The sequence below is a fragment of the Macrotis lagotis genome, chromosome 8 (assembly GCF_037893015.1).
Source record: "Macrotis lagotis isolate mMagLag1 chromosome 8, bilby.v1.9.chrom.fasta, whole genome shotgun sequence".
Taxonomy (NCBI): domain Eukaryota; kingdom Metazoa; phylum Chordata; class Mammalia; order Peramelemorphia; family Peramelidae; genus Macrotis; species Macrotis lagotis.
Window position 1 is genome coordinate 17,826,950 of NC_133665.1, and position 20,176 is coordinate 17,847,125.

Below are 20,176 nucleotides of genomic sequence, written 5' to 3' on the forward strand. Positions count from 1 at the left end.
AAAATGGACTAGAGTGGAGAGGGGGAATCAATTAAAATGCTATTGTAACAGTTGAGGAGTGAAGTGATAAAGACTAATATCTGGGCGGCTAGGTGGGGTAGTGGATAAAGTACAGTCCTTGGAGTCAGGAGTACCTGGGTTCAAATCTGGTCTCAGACACTTAATAATAACCTAGCTGTGTGGCCTGGGGCAAGCCACTTAACCCCATTTGCCTTGCAAAAACCTAAAAAAAAACCTAATATCAACAGAGTACTATCAATATGATATAAGAGAAAGGGGGATATGAAAAAGATATCACATAGGTAGAAAAAAAAATGCCAAAAGTAACATTTATTTTGAAACAGATCTACTTCAATTTTCTTTGCAGATCTGAATTGCTTGCAACTTCTTAGTGAGATTAAGTGTAACCATTTTGTTTTACCCATTACAACTTTTATGAAAAAATCATCTCTAATATTACTCTGGCTTTTTCCAAGATATTTATTAGTAGCTGTACTAGCTGCCCATCCCAACATAGTAGATGCTTAAGAACTCTCTTTAGATAAATGAGAAACTGATCAATTTTCCTAACTGGATAAAAAACACTTGGATCAAAAGCCATTGAGTGTTCATCATTTACCCAGGTTGAACTTGAATATAAGAAACTGTGTTCAGAAATGCATTTCTGCCATGACTGAATTTGAATCCAACTCTGCTATTGTGTGACCTTGGAAAAGTCAGTTAATCACTTGGAAGTTTGATTTCGTATATAAACTCTCTTAGATCCTTTTCCAACTATAAATCATATAATCTTACCCAGGTCAATGAGAGTTATCCAAACTTCAAAATTGAAGAATGTTGCTTTTGTGTACCAGCTACAGGTAGTCTTCACATTGGAGAAATGCTGGTACATTCCTTAGAGTTATTGGTCATAGCTATTGCCTTCCTACCCTGATAAGCTGGCAACAGGTAATCACAATTTCACAAAACTTACATGAAAACCAGATTTATTAAAAGAAAAATGAACATGCATGTAGAACCTAAAGAGTTCACAATCCATACAGAAGCTTGCATTTTTATAACAGCAGTATAAAGGAAGGATAAAATATCAGAAATCACTACCTAAAGGGGAATTGACATGGGGGGGAAAGGTGCAGTAAAGGTGAGGAAAGGAAAAAATCCCTCTCAAAGGGAAGAGTAAGGCAATGGCAAAGGTGGCATCATTTTTCCCTTGGAAACTGTGAGATCATGAAGATAGAATGGTCTGCTTATCTATGAAGGTCCCAGTTGCACAAGGGCAGTTTCACAAACTGACCGGCACCCGTTTTGATTCCCAATAACACAAAGGAAGTCTAATTTCAGGTATAAAAAAACCTATTTTACCAACTTGGGGAGGGGGAGTTCATCCTTAACACATTTACGGCCTCCTGTATACTCCGAATCCATTGTTTCTGGAAAATTATGCAAGTCAAAAAGTCAAGTCCATAGGACCCTGTAACATTCCTTAGCACAGCTGTGTTAATAATTGGAAGACACCAAATAAAGCAGGTGAATACCTCTAACATGGTTTATCCAAGTAGTCAATCTGAAAATTGCTAGTCCTAGTAACTTGAGATGCCATAATAGGACAAATTAATGCCCTCTTGGTTCTGTCTTCCTATATCCATAATCAATTGGTGATATCCCAGGACTGGGAGTTAAATGGAAATTGTTTTCTTTCTCTAAAGGAAGATCATAGACATCATAGATAAAAAAAAAAGTCCATTAAATTCCAAAAGTCCTCACAGAGCAAAGACAGCAACTGACTAGAAGTGAAACTTTTTTGCATGAAACTAAAATTCTTCCTCTCCTTAAGAGAAAAAAAAAATTATTCTTGAGTTCCCAAAGGAATAACTGCACTTTAATAGTATACCCAGGAAAATCTTCTGTCAGAAACAGAGTCAGAATTCTCTCCATTTCAGACCCAGCAGACACAGGTATAAAACACTAAGTAAAATCTTAGAAATTTTTTTTATTAATTATTGATGCAGAATATTAATATCCTGGGCCTTTCTGAATGCTTTTAGTTGAGATGAAAGGATTATTATAATTTTCACATCTAATTACAGTTCCTATCAGCAGACTTACTGCCAAATTTCAACATGTGCACCCAGTAATGCCAAACTGATGAAAATCAATATGTTCAAAGTAGACTGTGGGCTGGCATTGGTTGTTTGCTTCAAGCAGATTTCTGGCTCACACCAGCCTTCTTTGCCTTAGCCCATCAGTGCAGTACTACAAAAGCTCACTAATAAAAGTATAAACTAGGGCAGCATCTGCACAACATACCAATCACCCATAAGTGGATCTGTTCTGTTTTCATCATCTTTAAGCTTTATTGAGAGAAAGAAAAGTGGCTTTTGGAAACCACTCTCCTGCAAGTACGAACCATGTACTTCTGGTATAGTGGAAAGGTTAGAAAATATTTTCTGATGTGACCTTTGATAGATTGAGTCAAGTCTGCTGATCTATAAATGAAGGGAAAGACAATATCTCTAGGTTTCTTTCATTCTCTAACAATCCAGGATTTTCTCCATTTCAATATTGCTCTTATTTGTCTACTGGGAGCAAAGGCCATAGGGAACTCGGTAAAACTGGAATAATAGGAAAGACTGTAAAAGAAGGCAACTCAAATTGGGTAAAAAACCAAAACAATTCTCACTCTATATTTACAACTTCTCTTAGGTATGATGAGAGGATAAATTATAAAATTTTTTAATCTTAAGTTTTTCAATAACTCGGGGAGGATAAAATTCAGATAGATTATAAACTAATTTTTCCTAAGTAAATTTCCCAATAATTTATTGCACTATATAGGAATGCAGTCTAAAAATAGCAGTCTCTTCAAACATAAGGCTACTTTCAGTGAATCTCCATTTTCTTGGTCCAGCAAATGTATTTTTGATTGATTAGATCTCTAAGTTTATATTACATTATTATACAATTTAAGTCTATTGTTATCTGCCATTTTCTCCATTATCTTACCTAATTTCATTATTAGTACCCATTATAATATTTACTATAGTTTAAATAAACCAAAAGCTTGAAAAATACTCCATTTAATTCAGAACATGTACTCAGCTATGAGGCTTTCATTCTCCTCCCACCCCCAACACAATTTTCTTATTGTAAACAATCCACAAATATAAACCTTCAATAAATGTTCAGAAAAGATTACTTATGCATACTTCATTCTACTTATCTAACACTTAATATTTAATAATAATCATAAAATATTAAGTGTTATCATTGACTCCTTACTATCTCTCACATCCCATAACTAATCTGTTGCCAAAACCTGTCAATCTCACTTTTGTAATATCTCTCAAATACGCCCCATTTTCTCCTGATACTGCCACCATCTTGATGTAGGCCTCAACATCTTACACCTGGACTACTGAAACAACTTGCTGGTTGGTTTCCCTTTACAGGTCTCTCCCCGTTCAAGTCCATCCTCTATTCAACTAACAAAGTTATTTTTTTAAAGTATAAGTTCAACCATGTCACTTACTTTACTCTATTGGCTCCATATTATCCTCAGGATCAAATAGAGATCCTCTGTTTGGCCTCCAGTCTTCATAATCTCTCCTTCACCTTTCCAGCCTTACACTTTCCCCAATATGCTCTTTGATCCATTGACACACTGGCCTTCTTCCTATTCTTCATCTTTTGACTCTGAGCATAACAATAACCTATGTATGGAATGGTCTTCCTCATCTGTATCTCCTAGTTTCCTTCAAGGTCCAATTAAAATTCTGCATTCTATAAGAAGTCTTTCCCCATAATTCTTGATTTTAGTATCTTCTTTTTGTTGATTATTTCTTATTTATTCTGTACATATCTTGCATGTACATAATTATTTATGTGTTATCTCCTAATAGAACACAAGTGTCCTGAGGTCAGAGACTGATAGTTACCTTTCTTTGTGACCCTCAGCTCTTAACACAGTCTGGAATATAGTCAGAACTTACTAAATACTTATTGGCTGATGGACAAAACTATATATCCTTAATTGAACATAAGTCATACTTACTATGGCTTACTTACTTACCATAAGGACATGAGGTAATACTATAAAAAGTTTTAAATATTATAATACATCAGTTCAGTTTTATGAAAATTATTTAACTTCATATTTAAGATAAAAAGAAAGACATGAGAAAAATCTCTTGTTTGGCATAATTCAATGTAGCCCAAAACTATGAAAAAAAAGTCTTTTAGACTTACTAGCTAAACAATTAACTTGACAAACAAGGAAATGGAATCTGTAACTATATTTTTCATAATGAATGATATATTAGAGAGAATGGGGACAGACCTGTAAAGGGAAACCAACCAGCAAGTCAGAGGACTTAGGTTCTGATCTCTATTTACTTATGCTGTAAACTTGTCTGAGTCTCTTCAATTCCATGTTCTTCAGTTTGCTCATCTTTAAAGAAAGGTAGTTTTGAAAATAGTTTGAAAAATAGTTTGAAAAACTATTTTAAAATTTCATGAAATTCTACATTATAAATATTATGTGATATTTTGGTAATAAAATGGCAACTAAATTCTTAATGAATCACCAGAATTGCCAGATAAGAAAATTTAGATTATAAAATACAACAGCTTCACCTTGATCCAATGGCAAAGATGATATGATGGCAAGAAGTTTAAAAAAAAGTGTCAGGTTTTAGTAAACAAATGAAAGATCAGATATCTAAATCTCAACACCAAGAAATTATATTTAGATGAATACAGAGATAATTAATTTCTAACTTTAACATTTCCAATATACATCAGATCATTTGATTAAACTAAGAACTAGAAAAATATTCTAGAGAAAGGTTATTATTTTGTCTTCACTTTTTTTTCCTTGACGAGACAATGACTTTTTGAGGTAGGGCAAATTCCTTTATATCTCAAATAATGTGACTGGCAAGATTGCCTCTAAATTCCTGAGTCTCTAAAAGATGAAACACAAGCTAAATTTCTTATTTATAAACAAAATGGAACAATATTTTCCTACTTCCTTTCTGACAGATCGTCGACCAACTCTTAATGGCATTTGAGCTCCCCTATGCCTCCATTACAAAATAGCCTGTTCTACATAATGTTGTTTCTGGCAGGATTACCCTTGAGTTTGGCCACTCTCCATAGGAATATGTAAAATTTTGTAACTTTTCTTTTTAGTTTTTTTTTGCAAGGCAAATGGGGTTAAGTGGCTTGCCCAAGGCCACATAGCTAGGTAATTATTAAGTGTCTGAGACCAGATTTGAACCCAGGTACTCCTGACTCCAAGGCCAGTGCTTTATCCACTACGCCACCTCGTCACCCCAAATTCTGTGACTTTTTGCACTAGTAACTCTTAGATTTCAAGGCAAAATTAGGTACACCTTCCCTAGCAGTTTTTCTAAATTTGCAAGGAAAGACAAACAATGGCACATTGCTCAAAACCCTGCAATTTTCCATAAGTCTGTCAATAGCTTGAATTTCATCTAGTTAAGTAATCAAGTACTTCACAGAAACTTGGAATGAACCAATATTTTGAACAAGTGAAAAAACATGGGTCATCATCAAATTTCTAGAGCAACACAAAGGACAACATTAAAACCTAGGGAGAAAAGGGCAATAAAAATGTGCACAGCCTTTGATCCAGCAATACCTCTACTGGGTCTATAGCCTGAAGAGATCATGAAAAAGGGTAAAAAACATCACTTGTACAAAAATATTTATAGCATCTCTGTCTGTAGTAGCAAAGAATTGGAAATAGAGGGGATGTACATCAATTGGGGAATGGCTGAACAAATTGCGGTATATGTACATTATAGAACACTATTGTTCTATTAGAAATCATGAGAGATGGGATTTCAAAGAAGCCTGGAAAGACATGCATAAATTGATGTTGAGTGAGATCAGAGGAACAAGAAGAACACTGCACACCCTAATAGCAACATGGGGTGATGATCAACCTTGATGAACTTACTCATTCCATCAAAGCAATATTTAAGAATGTTCTAAATTATATATAGAAAAGAAATCCAATTAAGGTTTCACTTTACATTTAGCAAGCTGACAAAAGATGACAAAAGATGAGAATAGCCAATGTTGGAGAGGGTGTAGAAAGACTAACAAATTGTTGAAGCTGTACATTAGTACATTTTCTGAAAAGCAATATGGGAATATGCAAATAAATTAGTTTTTGTCCATACTCTGATCCAGAGATCCTTCTGACAGGGATATCCCTCATGGAGGTCATAAAAAAAGGGAAGACTTTATATTCACCAAAATATTCATAGTAGCACTTTTCGTGGTAGCAAAGAATTAGAAAAAATAGATGCCTAGAGAATGGTCGAACAAACTTTGCTCCAACAAATTCTGGAATATGAGTGCTATATGAAATAATGAACATGTTAAAGACAGTTAAATAACCTGGAAAGATTTACATGAACTGATATAAAGTGAAATATGCAGTCAAAAAACAAAATAAACAATAACTATAACAATGTAAAAGAAAAGAACTACCACAGAACAATAAAAAGGGTGCATGTCGCAAAATTAAAAAGAATAATTTTATCCCAAAGAAGAGATATGAGAAAATATCTCCCAACATTCCTCTGTAGAGGTGGAGAGAGAGGTCTACAAGTATGGAATACTGAAAATGATGTCAGATTTTTTTTTTGAAACAATGGTGATTTTCTGATTTTTTTCTTCTACTTCTTACACCTTTTCCTTTAAAAGAAAATTCTTCAGATGGTTCTCCAGTGGAGAAAAGGGGAGGGACAGAGAGGCATAAGCCAAGTGATGCAAAAAAAAAAATTATCAATCAATTCTATTTTAAAAAATCTCAGGTTTTTTCTATAAGGTTTAAACATGAGGCTTTCTCTTCAACTATTTGCAATAATCAAAATTAATAAATATCATTAATGTCCATATAGTATAGATACAGACATGAAATTTTAGATCAGGAAGAAATCTTAGAAGTAATCTAATTCACTTCTTTTATTTTACAGATGAGGAAACAATTGTTTGAACTTCTGAATTTCTCTTAACTTCTAAAGGTTGGAAGATTTTAGGCTTAATAGCTAGCAGCAATGTCTGCCTTTAGGAACTGATGATAAACTAGACACAGACTAGATACAAGGAAAGAAAACCTCGGGGGAACTATAAACTGAATTAAGTTGAAATCGAAAAACATTGATTAGAACTCAAGTTAACTCTTGATTAGTGTTTTTCCACAGTATACTATGTTGTCTCTTATGCCTCTGGGAGAGAGGTATCAAATTCTGCTATGCTTGACCTTCTTCAGATTGTAGCAGATATGAAAGAAAATCAAGTTCTAATGTGAATCGGGCTTGATGGGAAATAAAGGTGAAAGATATCCCTAGTGAAATGTGTTGGTATATAACTATGTTTATCATTCACTAAGAATTAGCATTCTTTTCTCATATCTCATGCATAACCAATTAAATACCTGTTCAAAATATGAAGGCAGCATAAACTGATTGAAAAAGAAAAATTCTATACATATGAAAAATTCTGACCATGTTTGTTAAACTAAATATTCTTTAGTTTAAAAAGCAAATGCATGAACAAACTGTTCATTATTTAAGAGGATGTTTTAATTCTTGAATACTCAGATGATTATCATCATCAATGATCACTGATAAAAGGAAATGCCTTCACAATAGGTATCTAGATAATTAAGAGCAGAGACACAGTTATCTACTATATATATATATATATATATGTATATACATATATATATAAAATTAAAAGTTCTAGGGGGTTATGTAACACAAGATTTATTATTCACTTAAATACATTATTGGATCCTTGGACACTTCTTCATGACTAAAGTGGACTGATAGGTTATTTTTGAAGTAAATTCATCATAAGAAAAGATGTGTTTATTAGACCCACTGATTTTTCATTGTCAATTATTAATCAAAAATCTTTGGAATATTAGCCCTTATTGGTATCAGAACAGTTACTGGCCAATATTCACTAGGCTATTAGAACCATTTGGGAGTACTGAATTATACAGTCTTACCAATGAACCTATTAGCTTCCTTAGTATATTAAGAATTTCATGTACTTAATCTGTCTTTAAAAATAATGTAAATCATAAGAAGTTCTCATATCTGTCCTATGTAGTAGCCAAAGAAGATTTAGGGGAAGCAATTGAGACACTCAAAAGGGAAAGAAAAGAGAGAATCAAAGTACAATTACTATTGGACAGGTGAATTAAAAGGTTGAGGTGACAGCTTGGGCAAGAAAGAAGTTGCTCATCCTAATATTTCTTAATAAACTAGCAACTGTCATATGCCTGAATGACAATATAAGACTCTCCTCCTAAACTCTTGCCCCACAGTGATCACTAAAAAGGAGGAACAAGAGATCTAATCAGGAATGAAAGTTATAACCTTCAAATACCACTAAGCACAACTCCTAAGAGTTAAGAGTCAAGATGCATTGTCACCTTTTAGGACAAAGCTCAAATATTTATAAAATGGATCCAGAGGGGGGAAAAGAGCAGTTACTTCCTTTTTTAAACTTAAGGATTAACACAGATGTATCTTTTCTTTTATGTATGTAGACATGACCACAGTTAGTTAACCTCCATGAAGCAAGATAGATACTCACCTAGGAATCTATATAATCAGTAACACATAATATGTTTCCTTAACTGGATTCACAAAACTATAGATCATATTTGCTTCTTATTATATTTGCTAAAATTCCTTCTAACCTATGGGTCTGATGATTCATCTCAGTAAACACAATCTATAAAATTATAGGGTGTTTTTGGGGCCAGAACTTTTGATTTTTAATCAATGTAGGGAACTCTCAGTGAAGAAAGGGCCTCTACCACTACAGAATAACTAATCTATCTAGTTGCCTGGAGCACTGAAAAATTAAGTAACTAACTCATAGTCCTGGGTTAGAATATTCTTCCTGAATCTAGGATCAATACTATAATCACTGAAATACCATCACTGGATGTTACTAAGCAGGTTTTATAATAGATTTCTTAGAATGCTAAAATTCAGGTCAAGTTCAAAAGAGGTTACTAAGAAAACAATTTGCATTCCTAGTGCTTAGCACATATTAAGCAATAAAATTCTTGTTGATTTGACTTGACTTGATCTGAATTGCCATAAATTACCTATATGTGAGAACAATTTCTGTTAGCAAAATGATTTAAAATTGAGGAACACCATGAACTAAATGGGAATTCTTTTTTAAATTTTTAAAATTTTTTTTAAATTTTTTGCAAGGCAATGGGATTAAGTGGTTTGTCCAAGGATACACAGCTAGGTAATTATTAAGTGTCTGAGGCCAGATCTGAACTCAGGTACTCCTGACTCCAGGGCCAGTGCTCTATCCACTGTACAACCTAGCCGCCCTAAATGGGAATTCCTGCAGGATTTTTTTTAATGCAATTTTTTAAAAAAGTTTATTTTTTAAAAATTATAATAATAGTTACTTTATAAGTAATAAATGAACAAATAAATAAAAATAAAACAGAATATTTTATAATACAACATATCATATTATAATATCAATTATAATAAATTATTGATTATAATTAAAGCAATATTCTATATGAATATGTTATACAACACAAAATATAATATTATATAAAATATAATGTTTATACTATTAAAATATAATAATAAAATTAAAATTAATAAAATTAATGAATAAATAAAAAGTATAACAGTTATTTTATTAAAAAAAGAACTGGATATCCTGCTTCATTAATAAAGGGAATTTTCAGTGAGAAACATTCTCTACCAACAGAAATTATAACTTTCTCATAAATGTATAGTCTTAATAAGTCACCTGTGGAACCTTTAAATGACTGGCCTAAGGTCATACAGCCATTATGAATAAGATACAGGTCTTCCTAACTCCGAGGTTAGTTCTGTATCTACTAAGTCAGTCTGTCTTTCTAACAGTTACATAATATTAATAATAGCTTTAATAAACATGGCATATAATAGTTTTATGCTATTACTGATTAAGCAGGCTGATGTTTTGAAGTATTTGGAGAAATTCTGGAAGGATCCCAAGATCTGTCATAGTCTAAAAATGAATAGTTTAAATAATTTTTATCTATTTAAAGATATTTTGTTCCTTCTTAGTGTTAAATCAAAAATGCCCTGTAGACTTTTTCAAATTTTGCATTTTTATGAGTTTCGTTCCATACCATCCTAACAGAAAAAAAATAATTTACTTGATTAGAGACTAAGATCAATCTGATATAGGAATATGCTTTCTTTCATTGGTGTTTGCTACATTACAACTAAATCAGCTTTCTAATCTGATTTTAATACATGACATATTGATAAAAGGTGCTTTATGATTACATATCATTCAGTAACCAACACTGTTACCTTTGATCATTTCTGACCCAAACAACAAATATTGTATTACATATGAAGGAGCAGAATTATGGTTAAGTCTGATCATAATTTTCCAAGACACAATTGGAGGAGAAGGCGGTCTACAGGTTAGTTAATTCCCAAAATGGAAGAGAACAAGAATTTACCAAAAATGGAGTCTTCCTAGGTTTGAAAAACTTTGTCTCTTACAATCAGAATACAGCATTAGGAACGTAGATTAATTTTATGACATAAACAAAAATGGTAAGTTGCTTTTCCTGGTAGGGTACCTTATTTCCAATGGCCTTTTTAGGTGGGAAACTGTAGGCCCTCACTTGAGGATATTTGTTCTGTAACTTGTGATGCAAACTCCTGAATTCTGCATATCTTCTATATACATTCCACTCATCATCTTTTATCCTGATATAGACCTGTAAAGAAAAAAATGGAAAAACCTTAAACTCTGGGTAGGAAACACAAATTGAATATAACCTTTTTTTAATTAAAGATTTTATTTATTTTGAGTTTTACAATTTTTCCCCCATTTAACTTCCCTCCCCCCCCCGCAACAGAAAGCAATTTGTCAGTCTTTACATTGTTTCCATGTTGTACATTAATCCAAATTGAGTGTGATGAGAGAGAAATCATATCCTTAAGGAAGAAACAAAGTATAAGAGATAACAAGATCAGACAATAAGATATCAGGCTTTTTCCTAAATTAAAGGGAATAGTCCTTGGACTTTGTTCAAACTCCACGGTTCTTTATCTGGATACAGATGGTATTCTCTAATGCAGACAGCCCCAAACTGTCCCTGATTGTTGGAATGATGGAATGAGCAAGTCCATCAAGGTTGAACATCACCCCCATGTTCCTGTTAGGGTATATAGTGTTTTTCTGATTCTGCTCATCTCACTCAGCATCAGTTCATGCAAATCCCTCCAGGCTTCCCTGAATTCCCATCTCTCCTGGTTTCTAATAGAACAACAGTGTCCCATAACATACATATACCACAGTTTGCTAAGCCATTCCCCAATTAAAGGACATTTACTTGATTTCCAATTCTTTGCCACTACAAACAGGGCTGCTATGAATATTTTTGTACAAGCGATGTTTATACCCTTTTTAATCAACTCTTTCATGGTATAGACCCAGTAGTGGTATTGCTGGATCAAAGGATACGCTCATTTTTGTTGCCCTTTGGGTGTAGTTCACAGCTCCACCAACAGTGTAATACTGTCCCAGATTTCCCACAACCCTTCCAACAATGATCATTATCCTTTCTGGTCATATTGGCCAGTATGAGAGGTGTGAGGTGGTACCTCAGAGAAACTTTAATTTGCATTTCTCTAATAATTAATGATTTAGAGCAATTTTTCATATGGCTATGGATTGCTTTGATCTCCTCATCTGTAAATTGCCTTTACATATCCTTTGACCATTTGTCAATTGGGGAATGGCTTTTTTTTTAAAATATGACTCAGTTCTCTGTATATTTTAGAAATGAGTCCTTTGTCAGAAACATTAGTTGTAAAGATTGTTTCCCAGTTTACTACATTTCTTTTGATCTTGGTTACAGTGGTTTTATCTGTGCAAAAGCTTTTTAATTTAATGTAATTGAAATCATCTAGTTTATTTTTTATCATATTCTCCATCTCTTCCTTGGTCATAAACTGCTTCCCTTTCCATAGATCTGACAAGTAAACTAGTCTTTGATCTTCTAATTTGCTTATAGTATTGTTTTTTTATGTCTAAATCCTGTATCCATTTGGATCTTATCTTGGTAAAGGGTGTGAGGTGTTGGTCTAATCTAAGTTTCTTCCATACTAACTTCCAATTTTCCCAGCAGTTTTTATCAAAGAGAGAGTTTTTATCCCAATGGCTGGACTCTTTGGGTCTATCAAACAGCAGATTACTATAATCGTATCCTGCTATTGCACCTAGTCTATTCCACTGGTCCACCACTCTGTTTCTTAGCCAGTACCAGACAATTTTGATGATTGATGCTTTATAATGTAATTTTAGATTGGGTAGGGCTAAACCCCCCTCTTTTGCATTTTTTTCCATCAAATCCCTGGAAATTCTTGACTTTTTATTTCTCCATATGAATTTACTTACAACTTTTTCTAACTCATTAAAATATTTTTTTGGAATTTTGATTGGTAGGGCACTAAACAGGTAGTTCAGTTTTGATAGAATTGTCATTTTTATTATATTAGCTCTACCTATCCATGAGCAGTTGATATTTGCCCAGTTATTTAAATCTGATTTAATTTGTGTGAAAAGTGTTTTATAATTGTTTTCAAAAAGTTTCTGAGTCTGTCTTGGCAAATAGACTCCCGGGTATTTTATTTTTCTTAGGTTACTTTGAATGGGATTTCTCTTTCTTGCTCTTCCTGCTGCATCTTGCTAGTCATATATAGAAAAGTTCAGGATTTATGAGGGTTCATTTTATAACCTGCAACTTTGCTAAAATTGCTAATTGTTTCCAGACATTTTTTGGGTGATTTCTTGGGATTCTCTAGGTAGACCATCATGTCATCTGCAAAGAGTGAGAGTTTTGTCTCTTCCCTCCCAATTCTAATTCCTTCAATTTCTTTTTCTTCTCTAATTGCTGAAGTTAACATTTCTAATACAATATTGAATAGTAGTGGTGATAATGGGCATCCTTGTTTCACCCCGATCTTATTGGGAATGCCTCTAGCCTCTCCCCATTGAATATAATACTTGTTGATAGTTTCAGATAGATACTGCTAATTATTCTAAGAACAGTCCATTTATTCCTATACTCTCTAGTGTTTTTAGTAGGAATGGGTGTATTTTGTCAAAAGCTTTTTCAGCATCTACTGATATGATCATATAATTTCTGATAGTATATTCAATTATATCAACAACAAACCTAACAGTTTTCCTAATATTGAACCAACCCTGCATTCCTGGGATAAAACTTACTTGATCATAATGTATTATCCCAGTGATAACTTGTTGCAATCGCTTTGCTAAGATTTTATTTAAGATTTTTGCATCTATATTCATCAGGGAAATAGGTCTATAATTTTCTTTCTCTGTTTTAACTATTCCTGGTTTAGGTATCAGCACCATATTGGTTTCACAGAAAGAGTTAGGCAGAGTTCCATCTTCCCCTATTTTTCCAAAGAGTTTATATAGAATTGGAACCAATTTGAATGTAACTCTTTTTTTATTTTTAAAGATTTTGAGTTTTGAGTTTTAGATTTTTTCTCCCAATCTTACTTCCCTACCCCCACCCCCACCCCACGCCCATGGAAATTAACCTGTCAGTCTTTATTTTGTTTCCATGTTGTACATTGATCCAAATTGAGTGTGATGAGAGAGAAATCACATCCTTAAGGAAGAAACAAAAAGTATAAGAGATAACAAGATCAGACAATAAGATATCTGTTTTTCTTTTCTAAATTAAAAGGAATAGTCCTTAAAATTTGTTCAAACTCCATGGCTCTTTATCTGGATAAAGATGGTATTTTCCATTGCAAACAGCCCAAAATTTTCCCTGGTTGTTGCACTGGTGGAGCAAGCAAGTCCATCAAGGTTGAATATCACCCCCATGTTACTGATAGGGTGTACAGTGTTTTTCTGGTTCTGCTCATCTAACTCAGCATCATTGAATGTAACTCTTAAAAACCTTTGACAAAGGTCTGTGCCTTTAGGGTCTTCAAATAGAGATTAACTAATAGTCATAGGATCATGAAGCTGGAAGAGACCTTCCGTGATCATCTAGTACAGAGGCATAGCAAAACTCCCAAATCTCCCAAATTAAAATGCAATTGAGAAATGTTTAGCAAAATAAACAAAACTATACACAAGGTAGATAATATTAATTTGTGATTTTTTAACTTAACTTGTAACCAGCAGTGATCCATTTCTATTTGTCTTTGACATAACTGATTTTACTCATTTATTCATGAATTCAATAAGCTAGACACTGTCAAGCACCATATACCTGGAAAGGTTATCATAGTTATCCTGTTTTCCATTTAGCATTACCAAAAAGCAAGATAAACATATCACCCAAAAGGCAAGTGATGACTGACTTGATCAAGACGGAAAACAAACCACATCTGTAATTTATACTCACTCAATATAAATATTTTCAAATCTGTGTTCTTATTTACAGAGAACCTAATTTGGGTTACAGACTTCAGAGATGCCCTGATTTACTCCCAACCAGATCTAAGCAAATATTCTGATATAAATCATATAAGCTTGTAAACCATTATAGGTCTTTCAACTAAAACAAGACATTTACAGATTATAATTAGGAGTAAGAATAAAGTAGGAACAAGGTTTACATAATGTAGAATTGTCTAAGTATGATCTACTTAGGGCTTTGCAAACACTTAGTTGCAAATGTAACAATAAAGAATACAAGAACAAAATATTCAAACTTCCAGAAGAAAAATGATAAATTCAATTAATCATGAGATTAGCCTAAGTGATATCCATAACTGAATATTTGACCAAACCCATTTTGTTGTTTTTCACCTACATGATTGTAATATAGTCATAGGTACAGAAGAAATGAGTTTCAGATCTGGTTTTTACACTTTAGGAGAAAGTGAATATAAAAAACAATAAGGTGTAACATGCACATTTCAGGGATAAAACATCATTGCTTTTATCAATATGTTCTGACATGCCCTTTGGGCAAGAATGTCAATGATATTTTATACAGCACTAAAAGGTCTTTAAGCCTCCCTATAGCAACTGCAATCAAAGGAAAATAAGAAAGGGAGGAAGGGAATGCATTAAAATATATATTTCACATGAGTTAATAACAGCCCCGAGACTAAAATATCGATGATAAATGTCCAATATGATTTGCAATTGCTTCATATCAATAAACTTCTAAAAAATCTCTTTGTCATTGCTATAACAATAGGCTTCTCCAATTTAAGTGGGTTGTTCTGAAAAACAGCTGAAATAGGGAATAATAAATTTTGAATTTTCATTTTTCATAAAACATTTTGAAGCCAAGAATTTTACACTACAAAGACTCTTTTACAACAGGAGACATGATGAAAAAGCCCTAATACAATGCCTATACAAGAATATCAAAGAATATCATATTTTGCTGTTCATCACAGAAGAAATCATTTTCAATTATATTAAACTTTTAGGGATATTATATGTTCAATGTCAGGGGTCTCAAGATGGTTTCTACTGAGAACCTCATTACATAAGATTTCTTATTAAAAATCCCAAAGATTCCCTTTAAATCATTTTAGTTTTCTCTTTATAAACCATCCAGGTTTTACTTTTACATCTGCCTATCCCCTTTCAAATGAAAATGTTAACAATCCAAGCTCCTAGAGTGGGGAAATGGGAAAGACCCTGTGTTGCTGTACTTTTTACCACTGCCTCCTCCACTATTCTCACAAATTGACCAATCAGTGGACATCCCTGACTCTGTATCAACTTTCTGTAGTTCAATATCTATACTGTCCAAAGATTACCTATATCCAATGAGGATTCCAATGGGTAATTTAATTTCTAAGACAATTAAGTCTCCTTTTTTAAAAAAGGGAGTGGGGTTTTATAAAAATTGCATGATCACTGCCAAAATCAAATGGAAATAAATTTTGAATTATCTGATTTGCTGAGATGGTATTAAACACTGCCCCCCATCTTTTGGCATGAATAATTAACTGCCATCAAAAATCTGGGCATTCACGTTTGACTTATGGACTCATATGACATGCTAAGGAGTATAAAAAATACTCCGAATCAAAAGCAGATTATTTTTCAGAACCATATAATGAAAAAGTCACCACCTCATTACTTCTCCCCATGACTACTATAATAGCTTATTTTCCCCACTATTGGTCTCTCCCTGTCAAATCTATCATATTCACCAATTCCAGATTAAAGTATAGTTACAATCACATCACTCCATGCCTCAAAAACTTTCAATAGTTCCCCATTACCAAATGGATTATATTCAGTCTCTTCATACTCAAGTTACCTTAGTAGCCTTACCTTACAATCTACCTCTTAAAGCATTTTAAATGACATTCAAAAACCACACCACTCAGTTCAACATACACATCCCAGCTTTCTGACCTCCCTAACTATTTCTTACATTCTCCCATGGGCCTAGAATGTCTCCTCCATACTCATGCTTGTTGAACCACAAGACCAATTCAAATGGCATCTATTCTATTCCAATTCGTTATTGATCTACCCTTCCCCACAACTTGGGAAATAGCTGGATAGCATTTTCTTCTTCCTTATATTCTACTTTGTATTGTTGAGAAATTTCTCTATATCTCATGCCACTCTAAGACTTATCTACAGTCATTGACATGGTTGCCTGAATGGAGATCCTACAACCTTCTTTCTGACATAGTTATATTTAATCTCCCAGGTGCCACTTTTATGAATCTCACTATCTCCTCCTATACTTTGTAATAGCCCTTTTTAGTAATACAGTAGGATCTGGAAAAGTATTTTAGGTTAAATGCTCTTGACAGTAGTTTTCTTACCCTCAGGGAACTAGGGAAAATTGGGTTCTAATTCTAGTTTTGTTGTAAGTAAGCATCAATGAGAAACTGGAAAAGTCATCTTTTCTTGTTTGGTTTCAGTACCCTCATCTGTAAAATAAAGAGGTTAGATTACCTTCATTCTAGCTCTAAAACTCTATGGTTCTGAGGAGGAGAAAGGAAGAAAAATTCAAATACTAAAAGCTTAAAGCTTTTTGCATTTTACCAGGTTTGATTTTCTATTTATAATCTATAATTTACTTAAGAAGAAGTATTTTTATTTTCTAAGAATAGTCTTAGGGATCAGTTGATTTTAGATTTGATTTGGCAGGATTGACTTCTTTAAAAAAAAGAAAAATTTAAGAGATTTTTTTTCTTTAGGTTAAACTCAACTGAATGTTGTTTTTTGAAAAGGATATTAGAACAGCCTACTGTAGACACTAAGCAAAGAGAATGGAATCAGATAAATGACCTAGACAGTAGAATATGATCATATCAGTTTTGTGGACCATCCTTACATGCTGCATTATTAGCCATCATGTCTCATAATACTCCATACTGTAGATGAAAATTTGAGGAGGAATTTCTCAGAAAGTAATATTTCTACTAGATGTTCAAAAAATTAAACAGGATAACTAGAAAACTGAACTTCTGTGAATTTCTCAAAAAAGCTAAGTTACAAAATTACAAACAATAAAAATCATTAGGAGACAGTTATTTACTCTTTTGGTGAATAATTACAGTACTGTGACCCTATTTAAAAAAAAAACACTTAAGAGTATGCCACACTTAAACTAACCTGCATTTGCTTCAGATAGAAAGGTAATACAATGAAACATAAAGAATGTTATTCTTATCTTCACTTGGAAAATAGGAATCAAGGGAAATTCTTTTGAATCCTAACTTGTAGCTAGAGACACTTTCTAGCAACTTGACCTGACTCAAATCATTTAACATCTCTGAAACTCAGATTCCTCATCTGAAAAATGAGGATGATAAATCCAGCAATATCTACCCCATGGAACAATTATAAGGCTAGTATATTGTCATGTTATAAACCTTCAAAGTGCTATAAAAATGTGAATTATTATTATAATCAATACCATCATCCAGGTCCCTATCTTTTAATGCTTAAGCATAATGGAAAGCTCAACAGGGGAAGTGGGATACAAATCCCAATTCTAATGCTTCTGCCTGCCTGTGTGATCTTGGGCAAGACACAGAACCTCCAGGTTCCTTAGTTTCACCTGTAAACCTATAAAACTATGATTCCAATTAATGTCTTTATCTACCAAATACTTGAATGAAGGCAAAATAACATTATAGTTTATTTCCCAGCACTGGTTTTATAAATAGGAAATACATTTTTGAGGATCCAAAATTCAGGCTCTAAAAACTTAAAATGGGGTTTATAATCTGAAAGGAATTTATACTGAAGAGCAGACTAAAATGAGGACATGAAAACACATATAAGGATTATTTGGAGGAAAGGATTTTACATGGTTATATCGTATTGATCTGCGTATCCTCTGCCTTCTAGCACATGATCAATATTGCTTAACTGCTGACTGAAATGAATTAAATTGAGAACAGTAATGGCACAAGAATATCAGCTTTACGGGGCAGCTAGGTGTCACAGTGGATAGAGCACTAGTCCTGAAGTCAAGAGGACCTGAGTTCAAATTTGACCTCTGATGCTTAATAATTACCTAGTTGTGTGTTCTTGGGCAAGTCACTTAATCCCATTGCTTTGTCCTCCCCCCAAAAAATTTAATTAAAAAAAAGAATATAAGCTTCATCCTGTATTTCTTGAAGCTAGTTTCTGAGTATGGATAACAAATTATTAGCTTTGGGCTATTCTGGTGTTCTGGTAGGCAGCTTTTAAAAATTATTAAACAAAAAGATATTATGAGTTATTAATTCTCATAAGGAGTTATTATCCTTGAACATATCAGCACAGTCAGCTTATTGTACAATAAAGAGTGGTAAGTTCTCATTTTTGAACTTTCTAGTTATGGAATCTTGGGCAAATCAAACTCTCTAAAACCTGTTTCCTTATCTACATACTGGGATGAGTGGGAAGGGAGCATGGTACTGTGGAAAGAGCACTAGCTCTGGACCAAGAGGATCTGAAGTTAAGTTTGCTTATGATGATTACCATTTCTATCACAAATGGAAAGCCACTCCCATCCAGTCTTAACTTTTCTTCTGCATAAAATGAGGATTTGGGGTATAACAGATCTCTGAGATCCCTTTCATTTTTAAGATCCATGATCTTAAGTGTGCTTCCAATTTCACAAGGTTCTTGAAAAAATTAAATGAGATATATATATTAAAAAAAGTTATTTTAAAAGTTAAATGAGTCCTCTATTGACTTATTATTTTATTGATTATTTTAAAATTAGCAGCATTTCTGCCAGTTTGACCTAGTCACTGGCACTCATAAGAACTAACCTCCAAAGATTACGCAATTGCTATATAAAATAACAAGGTTAAACTTGATGACAACACTACCTTGAGGTAGGAATGGGGTAATAATAGATACTTCTTGGAATTTAGCTAAGATGTACACTCTCACAATTATTTTTACCCTTTAAAATATATTCAGTTAAACAGCAAGTCAATCTAGAAAAAACTAGTCCTTTCAGTCAAGCAATAGGTAAAACCTAAAGTTTTTAAGTGGTCATTTATATTAGAAGTTTGAGAAAATTAAAACAGGATGATTAGACAATTGAATGATTGTGAATGAAGAGCACTGAGGGGAAGGAAATAGAAGAGAAAGGGAATCAGCACTGAATGCTGGGGCTAGGCAGTGAAATAATTCCTTTTTATAAATATTCACAACAACCTGCCAGGTGGTAATCTTCATTTTGTCCTCATTTTATGTTTGAGGACAACTGAAGTCAACAGGCTAAGTGACTTGCCCAGGGTCACCCAGTTGGAAGGATCTGAGGTGCTATTCTTGATTCCAGACCCAGCACTCTTTCTGCTGCACTTCCAGATGCCTAGGTAGGATTCAAAAAAAGAATCTGGAGTCCAGAAGGAAATGGAAGGAAAACACCAGCTTTGCAGGGATGCATTTGTTGTTCAGTCTTGTTCATCTTTTTTTGACCCTATTTGGGTCTTTTTATTTTTTTAGCAAAGAAGTGAAGTGATTTGTCATTGCTTTCTCCAGTACATTTTACAGTGATTGGCCTGAGCTACATTGCTAGTAAATATCTGAGGACAAATTTGAACATAGGAAGTTGAGATCTGGCCTTCTACCATGCCAC

At 33.4% G+C, this 20,176-nt stretch overlaps 1 protein-coding gene across 6 annotated transcripts in view; it reads right to left on the reverse strand.

The window, feature by feature from the left end:
* The window catches only part of SNX29 (sorting nexin 29), a 718,720-nt gene that overhangs the window by 166,473 nt on the left and 532,071 nt on the right, over window positions 1-20,176 (reverse strand). For all 6 annotated transcript variants that reach the window (XM_074196446.1, XM_074196453.1, XM_074196450.1 and 3 more), the window contains one exon: window positions 10,679-10,819. In XM_074196446.1, the coding sequence (XP_074052547.1) occupies window positions 10,679-10,819 (141 nt within the window). The remainder of the gene's footprint in view (window positions 1-10,678; window positions 10,820-20,176) is intronic.